This window comes from Palaemon carinicauda, chromosome 28 (assembly GCF_036898095.1).
Source record: "Palaemon carinicauda isolate YSFRI2023 chromosome 28, ASM3689809v2, whole genome shotgun sequence".
Lineage (NCBI taxonomy): Eukaryota > Metazoa > Arthropoda > Malacostraca > Decapoda > Palaemonidae > Palaemon > Palaemon carinicauda.
Window position 1 is genome coordinate 5,792,920 of NC_090752.1, and position 19,988 is coordinate 5,812,907.

The window sequence follows — 19,988 nt, forward strand, 5'->3', positions numbered from 1 at the left end:
ATCCTCTCAGGGGAAGTCTCGGCCAGCGCCGCATTGGCCAAAGAACCTTGGTTCAACGCCCTTATCAGAGCAGTTCCCTAGGCGATTGTGGAAGGTGTCCTACCTCTACAGTCGACCAGTACACCAAGGATTCTGCTGAAAGAGTCATCTTCAGGAGTCCCTGGCATCTTCCTTCTCTCCTCTGGAGAGGAAATGAGGAGTAGCTGAACCGCACTACTCATCCTGGATCAAGCTGACACAGTTACGGACATCGAAGCGAAGGATCAGCATCGTCGTTCCCACAATGCAAGGTCTAAGTGGGAACGAGTCAGAGACTTGTGGCTTCTATTTTCTAGTGAGCATAACCTATCACACTTCAAAAGAAATCATATATTCTCAAATAACTATAATGCCACTTTGTACACAAAAACCATAAATGTTAATAAATCTGGTTGCACTATAATGATGTGTAAATGATAAAATAAGTTTTAAGAAAATATATTAAAAGTAATTTATTAAACTAAGATCCAACAATCAGGGACTTAAAACTTTTACATTAGCTTTATATTCCATCATGTTGATTATATTAGCTTTAGATTTCTGTTGTTCTTTCAGGGAGCTATTAACCACTTGCAGACCTTTTTCCCATTTGTTTTTCATCTCTGGTAAAGAATTGCTGCAAAGCAGAATGCAATTTACTTCCTCTGGAATCTGTTGACACAAAACACTGGTGAAAACTGCTTTGACATCGCCTAAAACTTCTGCTTTCAAATTCTCATCTCTGCAGACTAAATTCAGGATCAGTATACCTAGAATAAAGAATTTTATGTTATTTAATATTTACATGCTACTCTAAAAGTACAGCATACCACATTTTAGTTATTTTACAATATTTATGGTGAACGATGTATTTAATAAGGTATGAAAATCTTACAAGGAAATACTTTAGACTGGTTTAAAGCATTTTTTTTTATGAGCAATAGTGATGAAGCATTAAACTGTAAAAGTACATCAATAGCATATGGGATTACTAATACATATATATACACAAGCCTTATCAAATTTTTGTTGAGTTAAGAGTTTTCAATCGTATCCAAATATCTAGCTGAATATACTGTATTAATAAACACTAATTGATCTTGTACTGCACAGTCACCAATTGATTAATGATCGGGATACACAAAAAAAAAAATACTTCTACAGCATTTAACAAGGATAGATAACACTTTCACTAATATCACCAATCTCTATCAAAGATTTTGGGGGCTTAAATACTAGTCATTCCTTTAACATCAAATAAAATAAGGGAAAAATCCTATGAATACAATATTCGGTGATCTCATCAAATTATTTTAGATATGACTATCACCATAATTTATGGCAAATCCAGGCAATTTACATGTTTTGGATACAACACTTTACTTCTAATCCTTTCTAGTTTCTCTTCTCTTATTAAGCTGACCGAAATTTTTACTTTAATGCAATATCCATCTCTCACTTTAGAACAAATTTTGTCAATGATTCCTAGGACTCTAGCAATGAGACTCATTGCCTATGAATCTAGAAATGACACTGTGATTTCTTTGAACTTCTTATAGTGTCATTCCTCTTTAAACATCTGCAGATACTGTAGCTCCAAGCCTGAGACCTTAGTAAGTTTAGTGTCTTGAACCATCAAAACCTCAAATGCTCGTGTCCCAACATATTACTATTATTACAAACTAGGCTATAAATCAGATCCTTCACATATTGAAGAGTTATCAAAAACTTGTGAGTGCAAGGTTTCATACAGATACACCAGTGGTAATAACGACCTCATAGATTACACACACAGAGCCATCCAAGATGTGTTTCTGTCAGAAGTTGCCGATGTTGATATCCGCCGTGAAGCCCCTAGTGTTAAAGATATGCAATGCAAATCCAATCAATGGGGTCATTGCTTTGGTCAAGGGCAAGGAAATGGCTAAAAAAAAATTGTGTACAAAAGCAATGACCCCAGTTAATGGATTTGTGTTGCATATCTTCAACACTAAGGGCTTCACGGCAGATATTTACGTCAGCAACTCTTGATAAAACCACATCTTGGATGTCTTCGTCTGTGTAATCTATGAGGTTGTTATTACCGCATGTGCATTTGAAACCTTGAGCTCAAGTTTCTGATAACTCTTCACTTACAAATTATAAAAACGTCAAAAAAAAAAACAAGAGGAAGAGAAATAAGATAGAACAGCATGGCCGAGTGTATCCCCAAGCTAGAGAACTCTAATCCATGACAGCGGAAGGCCATGGTACAGAGGCTATGGCATTACCAAAGACTAGTGAACAATGGTTAGATTTTGGTGTTTTTTCTAGAAGAGCTGCTTACCATAGCTAAAATCTCTCTTCTACCCTTACCTAAAGGAAAGTAGCTACTGAACAATTACACTGCAGTAGTTAACCCTTTGAGGGAAGAAGAATTGTTTGATAATCTCGGTGTTGTCAGGTGTATGAGGAGAAAGTGTAAAGATTAGGCCAGACTATTCAGTGTATGTGTAGGCAAAGGAGAGGGATCCAATGTAGTACTGTTTGGCCAGTCAAAGGACCCAATAACTTTAGCACAATCCCTATCAACTCCTTGGCCAACAGTTTACTGAGTTACCAGCAACTATGCAATCTCTAAAGACGGGTTTAAATGGTCAAGCGCGGTAGTGTTTGAAGTGATGTTCGAACATGTGAACGGGGTATTTGGCTGTCGAACTGTTTGAAGAAAGTCTGTTCTCTCCTGACTTTTGTGGGCAGGGCTTCATTGTCCCCAAACCTTCTACATTTGTGGACAACTCCACCTCTTCAAACCATTTGACAAGCAGGTTCGACAAACCGTTTGACCATGTAAATTCAGCTTAATATCACCACCTCCTGAAGCTGACCTTGACAAACAGACAAACACAGGCATATATATATATCAAAAATTTTAAATAATTTTTATTTTTCCTAACATACTTACCGAGAACTACTTTCTTTAGGAGATCACTGGTTATCTCTCTCTACGACCAGAGATTTGAATATATACCCCCCCCCCGTTCCGCGCTCTCAGTAGCTCTTACCCCCGGCATCCAGGAATGTGCCCCGAGGGTAGGATTAACGGTAGGTCGCCCGTTAGCCAGGTCACGTTCTCGGTAAGTATGTTAGGAAAAATAAAAATTATTTAAAATTTTTGATTTGTTCCAACACGAATACTTACCTTCGAACTACTTTCTTTAGGAGCCTTACACTTTAGGAGGCGGGAGTGCCAATCTGACCCACTGACCCGGTCGTGGAGGCCAACAGGCCTCAGGATAACGAGACCTACCAGAGAGCGGAAGCGAGGGTAAATATTCAAATAATTCACGTTAGTGTCTAGGAACTCACCTTTAGAAAATCTTCTTTCGACGTTTCTTCTCGACGTGTAGTCGTGAAGAATGAGTGATTCCTGGGAACAGACGGTACCCCCCCGAAGAGGCAAGTAAGCAACTGGGTAGGAGGTAGGAGAACCGCACTTGTGCCTACCGGTCGCTAGTCTTGAGTGTGCCTGGGGATTATCGTTATACCGCTTGGAGGGCGGAGATGACTGTTCCAATGGAGTACCCGTCCAAGGATTTCCTTGAGTAATCCTTGAGGTAGTGGGCAGTAAAGGTTGACTGGCTCGACCAAGTACCTGCTCGCAGGATTTGTCCTACTGCCATGTTTTTCTCAAAGGCTAAGGAGGTGCTCAGGCCCCTGATGTCATGAGGTCTGGGAGTGCCTGGCACTGCTATGCCAGCTTCCTTGTAGGATCTGGCGATCACCTGCCTCAACCAGAAGGAGATGGTGTTTTTGGAAACTTGTTTCTTATTAATACCTGTGGAAACGAAGAGGCTCTTGACCTCCAGTCGGAGATGCGCTGTCCTTTCCAGGTATTTTCTAATTGTTCGCACTGGGCACAATTTTAAGTCTTCTGCATTACCTGTCTTAGGGATGGCAGGAATCGAGAAACCTTCGAACCTCGGGTCCCAGACTGCTGGGTTCTGAGTTTTGGCCACAAAAGAAGGTACGAACTTGAAGGATACTTCTTTCCACCCCTTTGAGTGAGAGACGTCGTATGACAAACCATGAATCTCTCCCACTCTCTTGGCGGACGCCAAGGCCAGCAAGAAGACGGCCTTGAGGGAAAGGTCTTTGTCCATGATATCTTTCAAGGGCTCAAAGGGAGGACGACACAGCATCTTCAGGACCAAGGCTAAGTCCCACTGGGGCACTCTCCTCGCCTGAGGGGGGCAAGACTGCTCGAAGCTTTTGATAAGCATCGCTATGTGTCTCGAGGCCCCCAGGTCGATGCCCTTCAGGAGGAAGACTTGGCCTAAGGCAGCCCGGACTCCTTTTATGGCTGGGATTGACATCCCTACTTTGTCTCTGAGGAACACCAGAAACTCTGCTATGTCTGGGACTGAGGCCTAAGAGGTCTAATGTGTCTCTCAGCGCACCACTTTGTGAAGGAGGCCCATTTTGCCTGGTATATTGCCACTGACGACTTCCTCAGGTATAGCGACATTCTCTTAGCTGTGGAGTGAGAATAACCTTCCTTCTTCAGGAGCCGCTGGATAGTCTCCAGGCGTGAAGGCGAAGAGAGAGTGGGTTGGCGTGGAACTTGAGGAAGTGAGGCTGTTGCAGAAGGTCTGACCTGGTGGGTAGAGGCCACGGTGGGTGACTCGTTAGGTCTTTTAGGTCTGCGAACCACTCCCTCTCCGGCCACCAGGGCGCTACCAAAGTCATCTTTAGGTTTCGGGCGGCCCTTACTCTGTTGAGCACTTGCCTTATCAACATGAAGGGGGGAAAAGCGTAAACATCCAGGTTGTCCCACTTGTGCTGAAAAGCGTCTTCCAGGGCTGCTTTCGGGTCTGGCACCGGGGAGCAGTAGACTGGGAGTTGGGCATTGAGTCTCGTTGCAAAGAGGTCCATCACCGGGGAACCCCAACGCTGAATGATGAGCCTGGCTACTTCCGGGAGGAGGGACCACTCTGTCCCTACTATCTGGCCCATTCTGCTGAGGCCGTCGGCCAGAACGTTTCTCTTCCCGGGAATGAACCTTGCTAATAAGACTACTTGATTTTCTTCTGCCCAATTCAGAATCTCTATGGCGAGATCGCACAACTCCCTCGATTTTAAGCCCCCCTGCTTCTTTATGTACGCTACTACCGTGGCGTTGTCGCACATCAACGCCACGGTGTTTCCTTTTAGCAGACTTGCGAAGTGTAAGCATGCCTTCTGGACTGCTTTCAACTCCAGGACATTGATGTGGAGTTGCTTTTCCCCTTCCAACCAGGTGCCTCGTGCCGTCCCGTCGAGGAGGTGGGCTCCCCACCCTTGGTTGGAGGCGTCTGTGAACAGGAGCAATTCTGGAGGGCTGGTCCCGAAGGGCATCCCCTTGAGGGAGTTCGACTGGCAGTACCACCATTCCAGGGAGGGTCTTGTGTCTGGAAGGACCCGAACTAGCACTTGTTGAGAGTGTGTCTGGCACCAGAGGCTCTTGAGATTCCATTGGATGGATCTGAGCTTTATCCTCACCTGTGGGACTAGTTTCTCCAACGAGACCAGGTGGCCTATCATCCTCTGCCAGTCTTTCGCTCTCCTTGGCTGTTCCGATAGGAAGGGCTTGATGATGTGCCTGAGGTTCTTGATCCTGTCCTCCGAAGGGAAAACTTTCCCTTGAATGGTGTCCAATGTCATCCCCAAGTAGTTCATTCTGTTGGACGGGGATAGATTGGACTTCTTTAGGTTGATGACGATACCCAGATCTCTGCAAAACTGAAGGAGACTTCTCCCTTGTTCTTCCAAGAGGACCTTTGAGGCGGAAAGGAGCAACCAGTCGTCCAGGTATCTGATAAGGCGGATGCCCCGTTCGTGAGCCCACACTGATACAGTCGCGAAGACTCTCGTGAACACCTGGGGCGCTGTTGACAGACCGAAGCAAAGAGTCCTGAATTGCAGGATCTGGGAACCCCATTTCACCCGGAGGAACTTTCGACTCGATGGGTGGATCGGAATTTGGAAGTATGCGTCCTTGAGGTCGACGGTCATCATAAAATCTTTCTCCCTCAAGGACAGCAGAACTGACTTTGGAGTGTCCATCTTGAAGTCCGTCTTCTTGACGAACTTGTTGAGAGCCGACAGATCTATAACTGGCCTCCACACCCCCCCCCCCCCCCCCGTCGCTTTCTCTACCAGGAACAGGCGGCTGTAGAAACCAGGTCCTGGGAGAGAAACTTCTTCCATGGCGCCCTTCTCCAACATGGAGGACACCTCCTCTTGAAGGGCGGTCCTCTTTACTGGATCTTTGGGCGCTAGCCATTCCGTCCGGTTGGCCGGAATAAGAGGGGGTGGATTCGCCAGGAATGGGAGTCTGTAGCCCTCCTTTAGGATGGACACTGTCCAAGGTTCTGCTCCTTGGGCCTTCCATGCTTGCCAATGTTGGGCATCCCCCAACCCGAGGCTTGGGCGGGGATAGGGGGCCTCCCACTCTACCTTCTTCTAGAGGAACGGCCTGATCTGCCTCTCCTAGAGGCGGAGTAACCCGACCTGAAGGAGCCTGAGGGTGCTGAAGTACCTCTGCGGGAGGGTTGAGGAGTTGAGGACCAGGAGGAAGAGGGGGCTTCTCTCCTCGTAGTGCTGGAAGAGGCTTGGGGCGTCGCAGCGCTGTCCGAGACGGACCTCTTGTATGGAGGTCTCCTTGACGCTGCCGGTTTGGTGACGTTGCTCTCCTTCCTCTTTGAGACCTTTTCCATCAAGGCCTCTAACTCTTTCACTGGAAAAAGACTCTCCCCACAGGGGGAGGCTGCGAATTGCTCGCGCCTCCCTGTCCGGTACTTTCCGGGACACTTTGGTGAGAACCGTGTCTCTCTTACGGAGAACCCAGTTGGCTGTAAGGGCGAGAGACTGGTACGAGAGGAATTTTAGGGTTTTACCCCCGGAGGTAATGAGGTCCCTCATCAGGCTTTGCTGGTCAGGGTCTTCGGGGTCGTAGGAGGCTTGCACACCCACCAACGTGGAAGCCCACCAGTCTAGCCAAGAGGAGATGTTAATTAGGTCTCGCGACATCTCCTCCATCATGGAGGCCTCTGCAGGTGAGAAACAGACTGGGGCCGAAGAAGCTCTGTCGTCAGAAACTCCTTGGCTCAGAATGTCCACGGCCATGTCCGCTTTACAAGGTCCTGGGCGACGTCCCTCGGGCAAATAGACCTTCCCTTGGTTCTTGAGGCCCTGGAGTAATTTAGAGGCACTTTGGGACTTGGGAGCCTCGGCATTGCCGGCTACCACATTGTCAATGAACTCTTGCCCCAGAACTAGGTCTCGGGCCAGAGGGAGTGCCAGGGAGGACTTAGGCTGGGAGGGAGTCTGCATAATCCTCAGGAGACTCGACCTCCAGGAATCCCCACCTGTCGCTGTAGGTTCTGCTATTCCGTGGTGCCTCCTTATCAGGCTAACCACTCTCCTATAGGCGGAGTCTTCCGTCGGGGAGTCCTCTCCTCCGTCAGCCTCGGCCTCGGCCTGGGGCGGGGAAGCCAGGTTACCAGGCATGCCGATCGGACGTCTGACCCTGGGGGCCAGGGGCGCCGTCCTGCCAAGGTACTGGACCTCATCTGCCGGTAAGACCAGACCAGGAGCTCAGGATCGTGTAGGTACCGCTGGAACAGCGGGGACTCACGTTCTCCCGAAGGCTCTGGGTGCTGAGGGTGCGGTTCCCGGGGGCTGACCCGACAGCGGGAACCGTTCCTTCCGACCTGAAGGCCGCACCAGCTGGGCTGGTTCGGCCTGGCTGCCTGGAAAGAAGCGCGTTTCCCCCCGCTGGGCGGGGTGAACCGGAGGCCTCGAGGACTTATGCCTAACAGAGAGGTCTTTACTGCGAGCCAGGTCGCGAGGGTCAAGGCCATGCTTGGAGGGCGGCCGCCTTAGGGACTGCTCGTTGGACCGGTGGTCCGGGGACCGAAGCGCCTTCGATTCTCGCGACGAAACGTAGACCCAGGCTCCCCCGGGAGATACACTCCTCCTATACTTACGGCTCGGGGAGCGGGATTGTTTCTTGCTGTAGCTAGAGCGCGACCTTGACCTGGAACATTCGGTCCTGGACCGCTCCCTCCGACGGCGGTGTTTCACCTTGACCTCTTCCTCTGACGAGGAATAGATGTCCGAAAAACCAGATGACACTGCGTCCACCACGTGTCGGCTGGAAGCGGGGACTGTGGGGGACTTCTTCGGACGTTGAATGCCAGAGGTCGAGGGCTGAAGGAAGTCATCGGGGACTTCCGTGGGAAGGGTCGGGAACGAATCCAATCGCTCCATGTCCGGGAGCCAGGGATCCAGGTCTACGTCCATCCTCAGGGGAGACCTACCCGGCGTCTTCGGGAGCCTCCAACCGTAGGCATCGTGACTTGCAGGTTGGACTTTACTCCGGCTATCTCCCCCTAAAGAGGAGCCGGAAGCACAAGCCCACGAGGGCGGCGGTGACACTGAAACTGCGTTATTACCCCACACGGGGTCATCGGAGGAAGCGTGCCCCCCGAACACGAGGGCCGACTCTCCGGACGCACTACTAGGACCTTCACTAGCCCTAGAGGGGCCTGCCACTGGCTCTGCACCAACACTGGGCTCCTGGGATAGGACGCCTTGTTCATCCCCTACGCTAGACTTACCTCGTCCCCTACTTTGTGTAGGTGACGGCGAAACCGAGACTCCGTCGGAACGCTCACTGAGCGACGGAATCGGCGAGGAAACACTAACTTTCCTGGGGGAACGTTTCGCTGATTTCCTTTTCTTAGTACCATAACGTACCCACTGAATATCGCTCCAGTCCATGCACTCGGGGCACGTGTCTGCTGACGAGCACACTTTACCTCTACAGGAGGAACAAAGGGAGTGAGGATCCACTTCGGGCTTGGAGAGGAAAGCTCCACACGATTTCCCGGCTCTAGGCCCAGGACAACGGCGAACTAACTCCATAACGCACGACACAAGCACTTAAGGAAATGAATGAAACACTGGGTAAGCACACGGTTGAAAAGTGAACGCACAGGAACACTTGGGAAAGCACACTATAAAAACGCAAGTTGCCACGCTGGGAACACGTGGGTCGCAGGACGCACACAAAGGATCGATAGAGATAAAGATACGAGGGAGAGAGATGTTCACCTCTCTCGACCAGAGAACTTAATGACGAACGTGACCTGGCTAACGGGCGACCTACCGTTAATCCTACCCTCGGGGCACATTCCTGGATGCCGGGGGTAAGAGCTACTGAGAGTGCGGAACGGGGGGGGTATATATTCAAATCTCTGGTCGTAGAGGGAGATAACCAGTGATCTCCTAAAGAAAGTAGTTCGAAGGTAAGTATTCGTGTTGGAACAAATATATATATATATATATATATATATATATATATATATATATATATATATATGATAAATTTTTCACATTTAGACATGTTTTTCATATTCAAATAAGCCATATATTTTAATACCTTAATGTCTGTATTCTCTCTCATACCTTGGGATCAGACCCAAGGGGGAACAAACTCAAAGACAATAGCATCTGGCTAGCAGGGGAATCGAACCCTGATTCAGGAAACTGGCATGACAGTGACATAGCATTTAGTCACTGACATGCCATTGTGGCCATTAAGTATTTAAACAAAAATTGACATTATAACCACCATTATAAAAAAAGTCTTTCAACATTTCTTGGAACCTTATGGCAGCCTCTTAATTAGAATCTGAAAATTCTTTTCTAAAGCCCTTGCACCCCGTTGAGGCTTGTAACAATCTTAAAATCAGCTAAAAATATTCATGCCTTCATAATTATGATCTAAATTGTTTGTTCCTCATCTACTTATTGTCTTAACCTATTGAATAAAAGCCTCATTCTCCTACAATGATTACAGTTCATTGTGTAAATTGATGATCCAATGAGTGGCCATTGACAACACAGTGCCAGGACAAGTTCCTGTACCCGTGATAAAATTAATAGTTTGTCCATTATTTCAATTTCAAATGACCCTATACACACTGAGTTTGTACTTCAAACATTGATATACTGGCCCTAGAGCAGAGAAACAATATTTATTTGGTAATCAGGTCATACTGGATTCCCTGTTATAGCCTTCCAAATAAAAGGCCTTAGAGACCACACAGCACTTCCTCAAAAATGAGTTTTTCCTCCAATACTACTATTTTTTTGCACTTAAATAAGGCTTCCTGTATCAGAATTAAGGTTAAAATTCTATACTTTACCTCCTTCAGTTAGACAAGTTGCTACTTTGTTTAAGAAGTTCCTTTCAACAAAGGATCTTGGAGGACAGCTCATTCCCAAACTTGAATCCTTTGAGTCCACATCGAACATTATAACACTGTACTTATTTCCTGTAAAGATAAGAATAAAACTAAGCAGAGAAAACTTCCTTCTTTTACAAACAACCTAACAAAAAAACTTTAAGGTTTAGTTTAACAGAGTAATCTAGCTTAATCGATCATTGAGTAAAAGTAAACACATATTTGGAGGTATCTAGAATTATTATTACTAGCTAAGCTATAATCCTAGATGGAAAAGCAGGATGCTATAAGCCATAGGGTTCCAACAGGATTAAGGTCATTCAATAATCTGGTCACAACTGGAATAAAACTTCTAGAATACAGAATACTACAAGTACCAGCAAAATTCTTGACATGCACAACTTTCACATTATACTGTGATAAAACCAAAAACCTTATACTGATAGAACAAATCGTCGCACTGAAACTTGAATATTTTTTTACCAAAATTAAAGAAGGGAATTGCTCTGTCCCACTCCCTTCACTAATACTGCTAGCCAAGCAGCAACCCAAGTTGGAAAAGTTAAATGATAAAAGCCCAAAGGCCTCAACAGGAAAAGCAATGCATTGCTTTTAAAGGATCAAAGGTCACTCATGAGTGGAAAATGCAGGGGACAGTATAATGTCCTTGAGACTGACCATGTATACATCAAGCTAGGACTAGGTATGTTAAGACAATGGCTGCTGATGACTCAGCAGGTAGACCTACAGGTTCCCCTAAAGCCCCATCCCTAGCTCACCAGGACGGTGAGGTTGCAAACACTACTAGAAATTATCGAGCTTTAGCAAGGATCGACCTCCCACCCAACAGATTGCAAGAGACATTTCCAATAGGTGTCTTTTATGTCTTGCATTATAATAAAATTTTATATAAAAAAAAAGTTATTTCATAAATTCTACTAAAATTTCAAAGTTTTTTTTTATTCACAACAATTCCAACAACTGCAATTAATCTTGCTAATTCATAAATTGTCTCTCCATATCTACTACACTGTATACATGGATAAGATAAGTAGTATCAATCAATATTTTTTTAAAAGATATGTCAACTTTTTTCTGAAGAAATTTGAAAAAGAAATAAAAGAAAAAATTTAGTTTCCTCTCATTTTCTAGTTTCTAATTTCTTGTAAACCATTTAAAATATTTGGTGACTACTTTACCTTCATTTGCTGCTTTTGTTATGAAATCAAGACCATCAGCAACTTCAGCCTTCAATCTTGAATTGCATGTGAAGCCGAACCACTCTTGGGCAACATCCACCATGGCGGGGTCAAGATCTACTGCAGTTAGTACTGACTAGAATAAGTATTAACATAATTAAAATAAACAAAAAAATTTAAATGTTCAATTATTTAACAAAGCATTAGCGGATTCATACAAAAGTTTCAACTCACAAAACTTTTGCTTTATAAGGTTTATAGAGTCATCTAAAAATACCTGGGCTTCACTTTCATTGACAAGATTGCCATATTTCTCATTTTTGTTGCCTAACCAAAGTCAAATCAGCTAAAAATATAATCATTGTAGTATAATTTATAAAATAAGAAATACAATGTGCTTCTAATATTTAAAATATCCTAAAATACAATACACAATAAAAACAAAGAAATAAAATGCATTTAACTATAATCTACTTACTTCTGAAAAGTACTTGTGAATGTAAGTTGCTAGAAGCCCACCACCTAATCCTATTAGCAATAAATCAGCGGGAAATTTTATCAGTCCCAGTCCAGCAACCATTGCTAAGTGATGTTCACAAGACAGATAAGAGTGGTCAATTGCGATGGACTCCTTCACTTTGCCTTTCTTCTTTTTTTCTCTGACTGGATAAATAATTACAAAAACATATCAGGTTATTGTATTTTTACACAAAACATACATAACAAGCACTGTACAATTTTCCTTTATAAACATTTTTCAAGAATCAGCATCAGCTTCATTTACTTAAAAGACATCTAGTGGACCTGCCATGTGGGCTGTCCTCAAAAGATATGGCTGCCCACCCGATTTTGTCAAGCTGGTGCGTGCCCTCCATGACGGAATGGTTGGGAGAGTCTGCCACCAGAACTCTCTTACAGACCCATTCCCCATCAACGGTGGCCTGAAGCAGGGCTGTGTTCTGGCCCCAACGTGTTTCTCGCTATACACCGCAGCAATGCTCAACGAGATTCCCCCAGACACACCCTCAGTCGACCTACGTTTCCGCATGTATGGAGGCACTTTCAACCTCGCTAGACTCCGCGCCAGAACCAAGACCACCTTGTGTGCAGTGCGAGAACTGCAGTATGCTGACGACAATGCCACCCCAGGTCAGACGGCAGAGGACCTGCAGTCGTTAGCTGATGCATACAACTCTGCCTACGAACGTTTTGGGATGCAAGTCAACACAGACAAAACCAAGACCCTCGTCCAACATCCACCAGGACTGATGCTCCCCAACTTCAATACCACAGTGAATGATCAACCGTTAGAACAGGTGGACCAGTTCTCCTACCTAGGGAGCATCCTAACATCAGCTCCCACAAGCAAAAAGGACGTGGAGAACAGGATCAGGGCAGCCCACTCCGCCTTTGGCCGACTCAACTGCCGCGTATTTAACAACCACGCACTGACAATGACCACCAAAATAATGGTGTTCAAGGCAGTAGTCCTCTCCACGCTCCTGTATGCATGTGAAACATGGACGCTATATAAAAACGATCTTAAAAACCTAGAACGCTTCCAACAAATGAAACTGAAGCAGATCTTGAAAATCCCCTGGGAGAGCCACACCACCAACATTGAAGTCTTAGAACGGGCCTCGCTGACCAGCATGGAGGCCACCATCATCCACCACCGCTGGATAGGACACGTGCATAGGATGGATCCATCTAGGCTCCCAAAGAAAATATTCTACGGAGAACTGACCCAGGGCACCAGACCACGAGGAGCCCCGAAAATGCGCTATAAAGATCAACTAAAGAGCACCCTGGCTCTAACTGACATCGATCCTTCCTCATGGGAAGAAACAGCCAGGGACAGGAAAACCTGGAGGAGTACAGTACACCATGGCACCTTGGACTTGGAGGAGAGGAGGAGACAAAATGAGGAGGCTAGGAGGAGAAGAAGGAGAGAGCGATTAGAACAGCCCCGCCCACCACCTACCCTCCCTTGTGAACACTGTCTGCGACTCTTCCACCACAGACTAGGACTTAACAGCCACATCAGACATAAGCACCCACCCCACAGATAGGAGGCTGATGGCTAACGACAGAACCCAATACTCGGACACGAGTGGGCGCCGACGACGATACTGTAGCATGTTTGACTACCCTTAGATTTGATCACATTGGATTTATGACTTTGGGGTACACTGCCAGAACTGGGGCCTGTGAGATTATTGAGCAGTCAAGTGCAGCTGGAAGGAAATTTAGCAGTTGCACTATGAAGTAATAGTTAAAGTTGGATAGGAAAACAAAGAAAACAGGATATAAAAAAAGTACAAGGGGCCGAAGAAATGCCTTGTAGGCCCTTAACTAATACCTACAGTGCAATAACAGCATTAACCACCTACAGAGGACTACTCTCATTAGTTCCAAATCTACCCTGCCTTAACAAGGGATGTTAAGAAAATAATGATACTATGGATACATATTGACCTGAGTATTTTGACAATTATTTCCTTTGGCATATTTGATGAAAGTTCTCCATTTTGTTTCTCAGCAGGGATAAATGCCTAAAAATACAATTGGAGCCTGGCTACTTCATATGTTATATCTACAGATTTAGAAATACTCATCATTAAGAATCAGTTAATTTTGACTCGTGCTCAAATAAGATTCATAGCAAGGTTGCTGATAGACTTATGCATTTTTGTACAATAGTAAGTTATATTACCAGGTATAACTGTCTTGAGATCTCACTAATAACTTTTAGTTTAATCCTAGTGACACCACACAAACAAGAATATAACTTCCTTACTAAAGATAACTATGGAACTGAGGGTTAAAATATCTTGAAAACTTATGCCTTTTGAATAGATTTACTTCATAATTTCTTTGGTCTTCATGAGTTTTAAGATTATAATTTTATCAAACGCACTGCTACTGTAATCCCAGCAACAAACTCACCTGTTGTCAACTTGGCTTCAGACTGTATGACATTTTGGTTGGATAAAAAGATAAGACGTCTCAATTTTAGAGATTCTGGAAGATGAACCTCTTCTACTAAATAATCTCCAGACCACTTGCTATGCCCTCGCTTCACTTCTTTTCTGCTTCCTAAGTCATCACCAACTGACAGAAATGGTATCTTGAAAAATAACAAAATATTATTATTTAGTAATGAAAATGACAAAAATATCAACAGACCTAAAATGAACTACTGTATAAAATATCAATACCAATAAATTTCTACTATATTATGCAATTTATACATTTTAAGTGAAATTACATAACTATAATTCCTTGCATGTCATAACACTGGGTAAATATACTAAAAAGGACATGGTTACAAAAGTCTAAGCAACTAAATCTATTTCGAGTCATTAATATATGTATATATGTCCAAAAAATTAAAAACTAAAAGATTACATATACAAATAAATAAATAAATGTATTATAAATAATTAAAAAATCACAACTCAGTAAAGAGGCAATACCAACAGTTTCATAATTTTATTGATAGAACCCTTTAAGATGCTGGAAGGTACTCAGACTTTATATAAATAAGATATTAACAAAATTATTTTGATATTTCTTAGAAGTGCCTAAGCCAAATAGATTTGGCGTAAAGCAACAGATATATTCATGTGAAATTTTAAGCTGGATCCTAATCCTCACAGACTTATATAGAACAAAAAATGTGATGGAGTGCCGATATAGCTGCTGTTTACAATGTAATTTCTTGCTACTATATTATAATACGTATAGAACAACCAAGTGTTCAGGAAGATGGAGCAGCATTCTATTTCCAGTCTCAACATTCAGACCTAGACCTTTATATTTTGTTACTCCCATCGTCTGCAAGCAGTAACTTTTCCCCCCCTTGTTACACTAAGTCTGACATCATTAACTAAATTTGTAGAATGTTTTCTGTATTGTAAAAAAAATATTGAAAATTACTTCATTCTTTTACTGCTTTGATTTTAAAGAACAGTATTCTTTAACCATTAGTCTTAAACTTATACCTATAAATAACGAAAAATTGCCTTATTTTTACATACTTCATGGATAGTGAACCTTAAAAGAGTATGAAAAAGTTTAACAGTACAGAGACTACTTTTATCATGTTAAAAATACCTTTGTATTTGGTGGTAGTTTTGATGGAGCAATTTCCAGTACTTTTCCAGAAAGTTCATCCTGAATAGCTTTCAGAGATTCATAAACCTGGTCTCTACACAGGTGGACTACAACCAGTCGTAACGCACCAGCGTTTTCAGCTAGTTTACTTCTCCCCTCAACAGTCCCAAACATCCATTCATGTTCTCTGTGGGTGAAAAACATTGATAAAATCTTAAGAAAGAGGGAGAAAATTACTTATTCTACGCAATGTTACAAGTTGACCCTCTTACCCCCAGGCTATTTGGAACTTTCCAACCCTTAACCCCCCGGGGTTATTTTTTTTCAAGCACATTTTGCAGTATATTTTTTTAAAATTGCTCTAACAGTCTTGGAAAATGCCTGAAGTTTCTCAAAAAATTATCAAAAATATGCAAAAAAAATGCAAATAGCAGTTTTTTGCAAGGACGTACCGGTACGTCCATGGGGGTAAAGGGATGAGTTTTGTGAAACGTACCAGTACGTCCTTTGGGGGTAAAAGGGTTAAAAGCCATTAGATTCAAGTTCAAGATCAAATACAATTTTTTTTTCTTTCTCTTCCAGTTATCAGTATTCTGTACACTACTGTATATCAGTGGTTTTCAACCTTTTAAGACCATTGTCCAATGATCTTCGGATTTACAATAGAATTTTCAGAATTCACAATCTTCCCTAAAAAATAAATTTTACAAAAATTAAATGGTTTACTTTTTTATGCAAGAAATAAACCACGGAACTGTAAATAAGATTTGTAAACTTTATTTAAAATATTTCAAGGCCAAGACAATTATGAAAAAAATACCCTGCTCTAAGATGTGATCACTAAGTAGGTATGGTATCTAACGTTATGGATGTACTTAATTTTCATCTATAAGCTTAACAAATCAGGGCACAATTGGGGATAAGCTACATCACATGCCATAGAGCACTTTCCCAATTTTGTTTTAATTTGAGGTACAGTAGGATAGGAAAGTCTGACATATACAAATATGTGGAAGACAAAGAAGTATTCTTTATGCAAGACTTCAAATTTTGGGGTAAGATGCACTTAATTATGGTCAGAATTTGTGCGAGTTGCGATGTTCGTGATTGTTGCAATGTTCATGCTCACAGAGAAGGAGTCACCAAAGCTTCTGGGGAACATTCCTGACAGGAGAGGGACAAAAGCAAGGCTCTGCGTACTGACCATCAGCGCTCATGTTTTGTTTCTTAAGAGACATCATTAGTAACAGGGACATAGGCTCTTCAACCTAGTACTTTAATGCATTCCAGGGGGGTTGATTTTGGTAAAGTATTGTTCCCATAACAAATTAATGTGCAGGAACCAGACTGAGACTCCCGAGAGTCAGATTACTTAGTTGTCCTGTGCCTCGGCAGGCATCACATCTAAGGATATGAATTGTCTCTGGAACTCTGCAACAGGCAAAGAGCAAGTAGCAGTAACAGTGCACACAAAACTCTCTTCAGCATGCACTGTTTGCTCATCTTGTATGAGTTATGAGAACCGATATTTCTTCCCGCTATGGAACAACTTTCGGCTTTTACTCCTCCACGCATGAAACTGGGCACAAGTGAAAGGTGTGAGAACACTCAAACTGAGTCCCCATACATGTCCAGTGTTGAATGTGCCGATATTAATTCACGCTATGGGACAAATCTCCGCTTTCACTCACACAGAGAGAAACAGTGATAGTTACGTGAACATGGCTCTGCCGATCGGACTTCCACGATGAAGTCCTCTGCTTGTTCTTCCGCAGAAGTTGCAGCAAAGATGAGGGAGAGGAGAAGGGAGAACTTAAAGTAAGTTCTATTCTCTGAAGTCATGCAGACCAATGACAATGCTCTCAAAGGGAGAACCACAACAGCACAACCATGTGATACGTCCTCGCTGCTTTATGGGCTCGGCACAGACACTGCAGGAAAGAAGAATGGTGGCAGCCCTTACCTCACTGGGAAGCAGAGGAACTTCTTGCTACAGAACACCAATTTACTTAGGTTTTCTTTGTCCTCGTCGTTGTATGGCCACACGCACACAATGGATAGAACAGTAACAGACATCTCGCCAGACAGGATCAAGTGTTAAAAAATGGCAGGTACAGTAACACAGAAAACTGTCCCACAATTACAATTCCAGGAAACTACATATCCTTGGCGTCTTCCATTGATATCACTCAAACATGACTCTGCAAGACCATTTATTCATTCCGAAAGAAAAATTAAATGGTTAAAACAGCCAGATGAGGATGCTGAGAAGTATGTCTGAAATCTGCGATGGCAATATTTAAAGTGAAAGTTATGCTACCTGGTGGGTAGGCGGGCCTATCTGCCATCTACTACCACCTCGTTCAAAATTCAGCTACTACCACTACTTTCCTGAAGTATTACTCCTATTAAAAGTCGAAGGTTTATATTATGTGTAGGAACAAATAATGGTGATTTCCCTAAAATTTACTTTCACTAAATGCAAAAATGAAATAAATAGCTATTATAAAATCTATAAATTATTTGTGTGGGTAAAACAAGTACTGAACAATCTAGACATTCAAGATGCAAGGCTTTTCCTGATTGGAACCAAGGATGCAGAGGGTACATGTGTAATGTGGCTATCCAGCCAGCAGAAGAGGATCGTCTTTTAAATCAGGAATAGAACCTAACAAATGAGTACACCTCAGATGGCTAATTCAACCATAGGGTTTTGTGTGGCAAAATGTGAAAGACAATGACAATAACCTAGACTTTCTTAAATATAAATAGCAAAAATACCAAACTTACTGTAGATCTTAAGAGAATTTTCTGAAGGGAATTTTTTCTGAATTAAGTGAACTACAGGATTGATAATTAACTGGTAACTTCAAATGTCTAGCCCCAAATTGTGAAAGAAACTTTTTACTCCTTCACAATAAAATGAAATTTGTTGCTTCGTTACATATATAAATCATCTAACACAATTTTATATTTTTTAAGACAAAAAAATCCTATCTAGAATGTAACATACCTCCCATGAGGAACAATGAAGACCGCAAACTTTAAGGTGTGTGAATTTTTAGGAGAATCAACAACATGCAAAAGATATCTTGTATTTCCAGACTTTGGATCAAACAGATCCAGGCACATATTTTCCCCAGCAACTTTCTGAAAAAAAAATATAAAAATAAATATAGTACTCCACATGCACAACACAATAAAAAAAAGTTGAAATAACATCATTTACTCCAATAATTACCAGGAATTTAATGCTGTTTTTTTTAATTGAAGGAGAAAATAAAAATTTAATAGAAAATTTACTCTGACAACACACGGTAGGCATAATGTTGAGAGGGAGAGGCAGGGTAAGTATTCAGCTGTTCCTATATAAAGAGTCAGTCCTTTTTGTCAGACATATCATTTGGTATAATAGTAATCTCTTCCTTCTGTTTAGGACCATACAGGCATTTCTCTTAAGTATGCTGAACCACTAGTTTGTGGGAAATACACAGTCCGTAGGTTACTTTCAGGTAAAATAGACCTGTGCTTTGTGTACTGTATATGGGTAGACCATGCTCTTTATTGGATAAGATCACAGAGTGTGATATTTTGCCAAACGCTCAGATAAATCAATAATTACACTTGGTAATGCTTTGAGCTAAAGATAGTTATTGAAGAGGGTTTGTAAAGGAACTGTAATCCATTAGCTTGGGTGATTTTTCTAAAAGTGAAATTTTGCATTATGTTGATGCTAGGTTACATTATTTTCTGGCTTGGCTATGTAGATGCGAGTGAGTTACTGAGCTATCATTGTGTCTGTATCAACACAGAAAGTTAACAGTAGAATATACATTGGCGGGCTGTCACCAGTACAGGAAAAATTTTAAAAAACTGTTGCAGGCTTATTTCTTTACTGAGCCACATGGCTTGTCTGATTTTAAATCTTAAACTTGCTTATTAGCTCCCATCAAAATGGCCCATTCATTGCACAAAGATCATATATACAGCAACGCTGAGCCCATATTCCACAGCTAATCGTAACAGAACAGAACAGAAACACTGTAATATATGTATGCCACATTTCTTTATTGCTTTACAAGTGCTTCATGCATTGCAAGTTTACTTTCCTTTAGTTATATTGTATTGTATGTTTACCTATCTGTAATGTCTTTGACCTAAATCAGATAATCAGCACCCTGCTTGTTTAGAAAGCAAGTCAACGGTGTACTTAAGTATATCCCAACCTCGACTCCCCTTAAACCTTGATTTAAGATTGGTCGGACTATACCGGTGATAAATTCTTTTCCTAGCGTCATTCCAACCCAGCTGCATAGCTTTCTACATTTTACTTTTAATCTGTTCTCTTTGGGTTCTTTTATCCACCTTGCTCTAATTT

The 19,988-nt window shown here is 42.7% G+C and overlaps 1 protein-coding gene across 2 annotated transcripts in view; it reads right to left on the reverse strand.

The window, feature by feature from the left end:
• Nucleotides 1-465: 465 nt before the first annotated feature.
• LOC137621439 (eEF1A lysine and N-terminal methyltransferase) overlaps nucleotides 466-19,988 on the reverse strand; it is an 84,276-nt gene continuing 64,753 nt past the window's right edge. For both annotated transcript variants that reach the window (XM_068351737.1, XM_068351736.1), the window contains exons 7-13: nucleotides 18,624-18,760; nucleotides 15,611-15,797; nucleotides 14,441-14,621; nucleotides 11,970-12,154; nucleotides 11,492-11,627; nucleotides 10,254-10,382; nucleotides 466-788 (exon numbers count right to left, since the gene is read on the reverse strand). In XM_068351737.1, coding sequence (XP_068207838.1) covers nucleotides 514-788; nucleotides 10,254-10,382; nucleotides 11,492-11,627; nucleotides 11,970-12,154; nucleotides 14,441-14,621; nucleotides 15,611-15,797; nucleotides 18,624-18,760 — 1,230 coding nt within the window. In that variant the 3' untranslated portion in view covers nucleotides 466-513. The remainder of the gene's footprint in view (nucleotides 789-10,253; nucleotides 10,383-11,491; nucleotides 11,628-11,969; nucleotides 12,155-14,440; nucleotides 14,622-15,610; nucleotides 15,798-18,623; nucleotides 18,761-19,988) is intronic.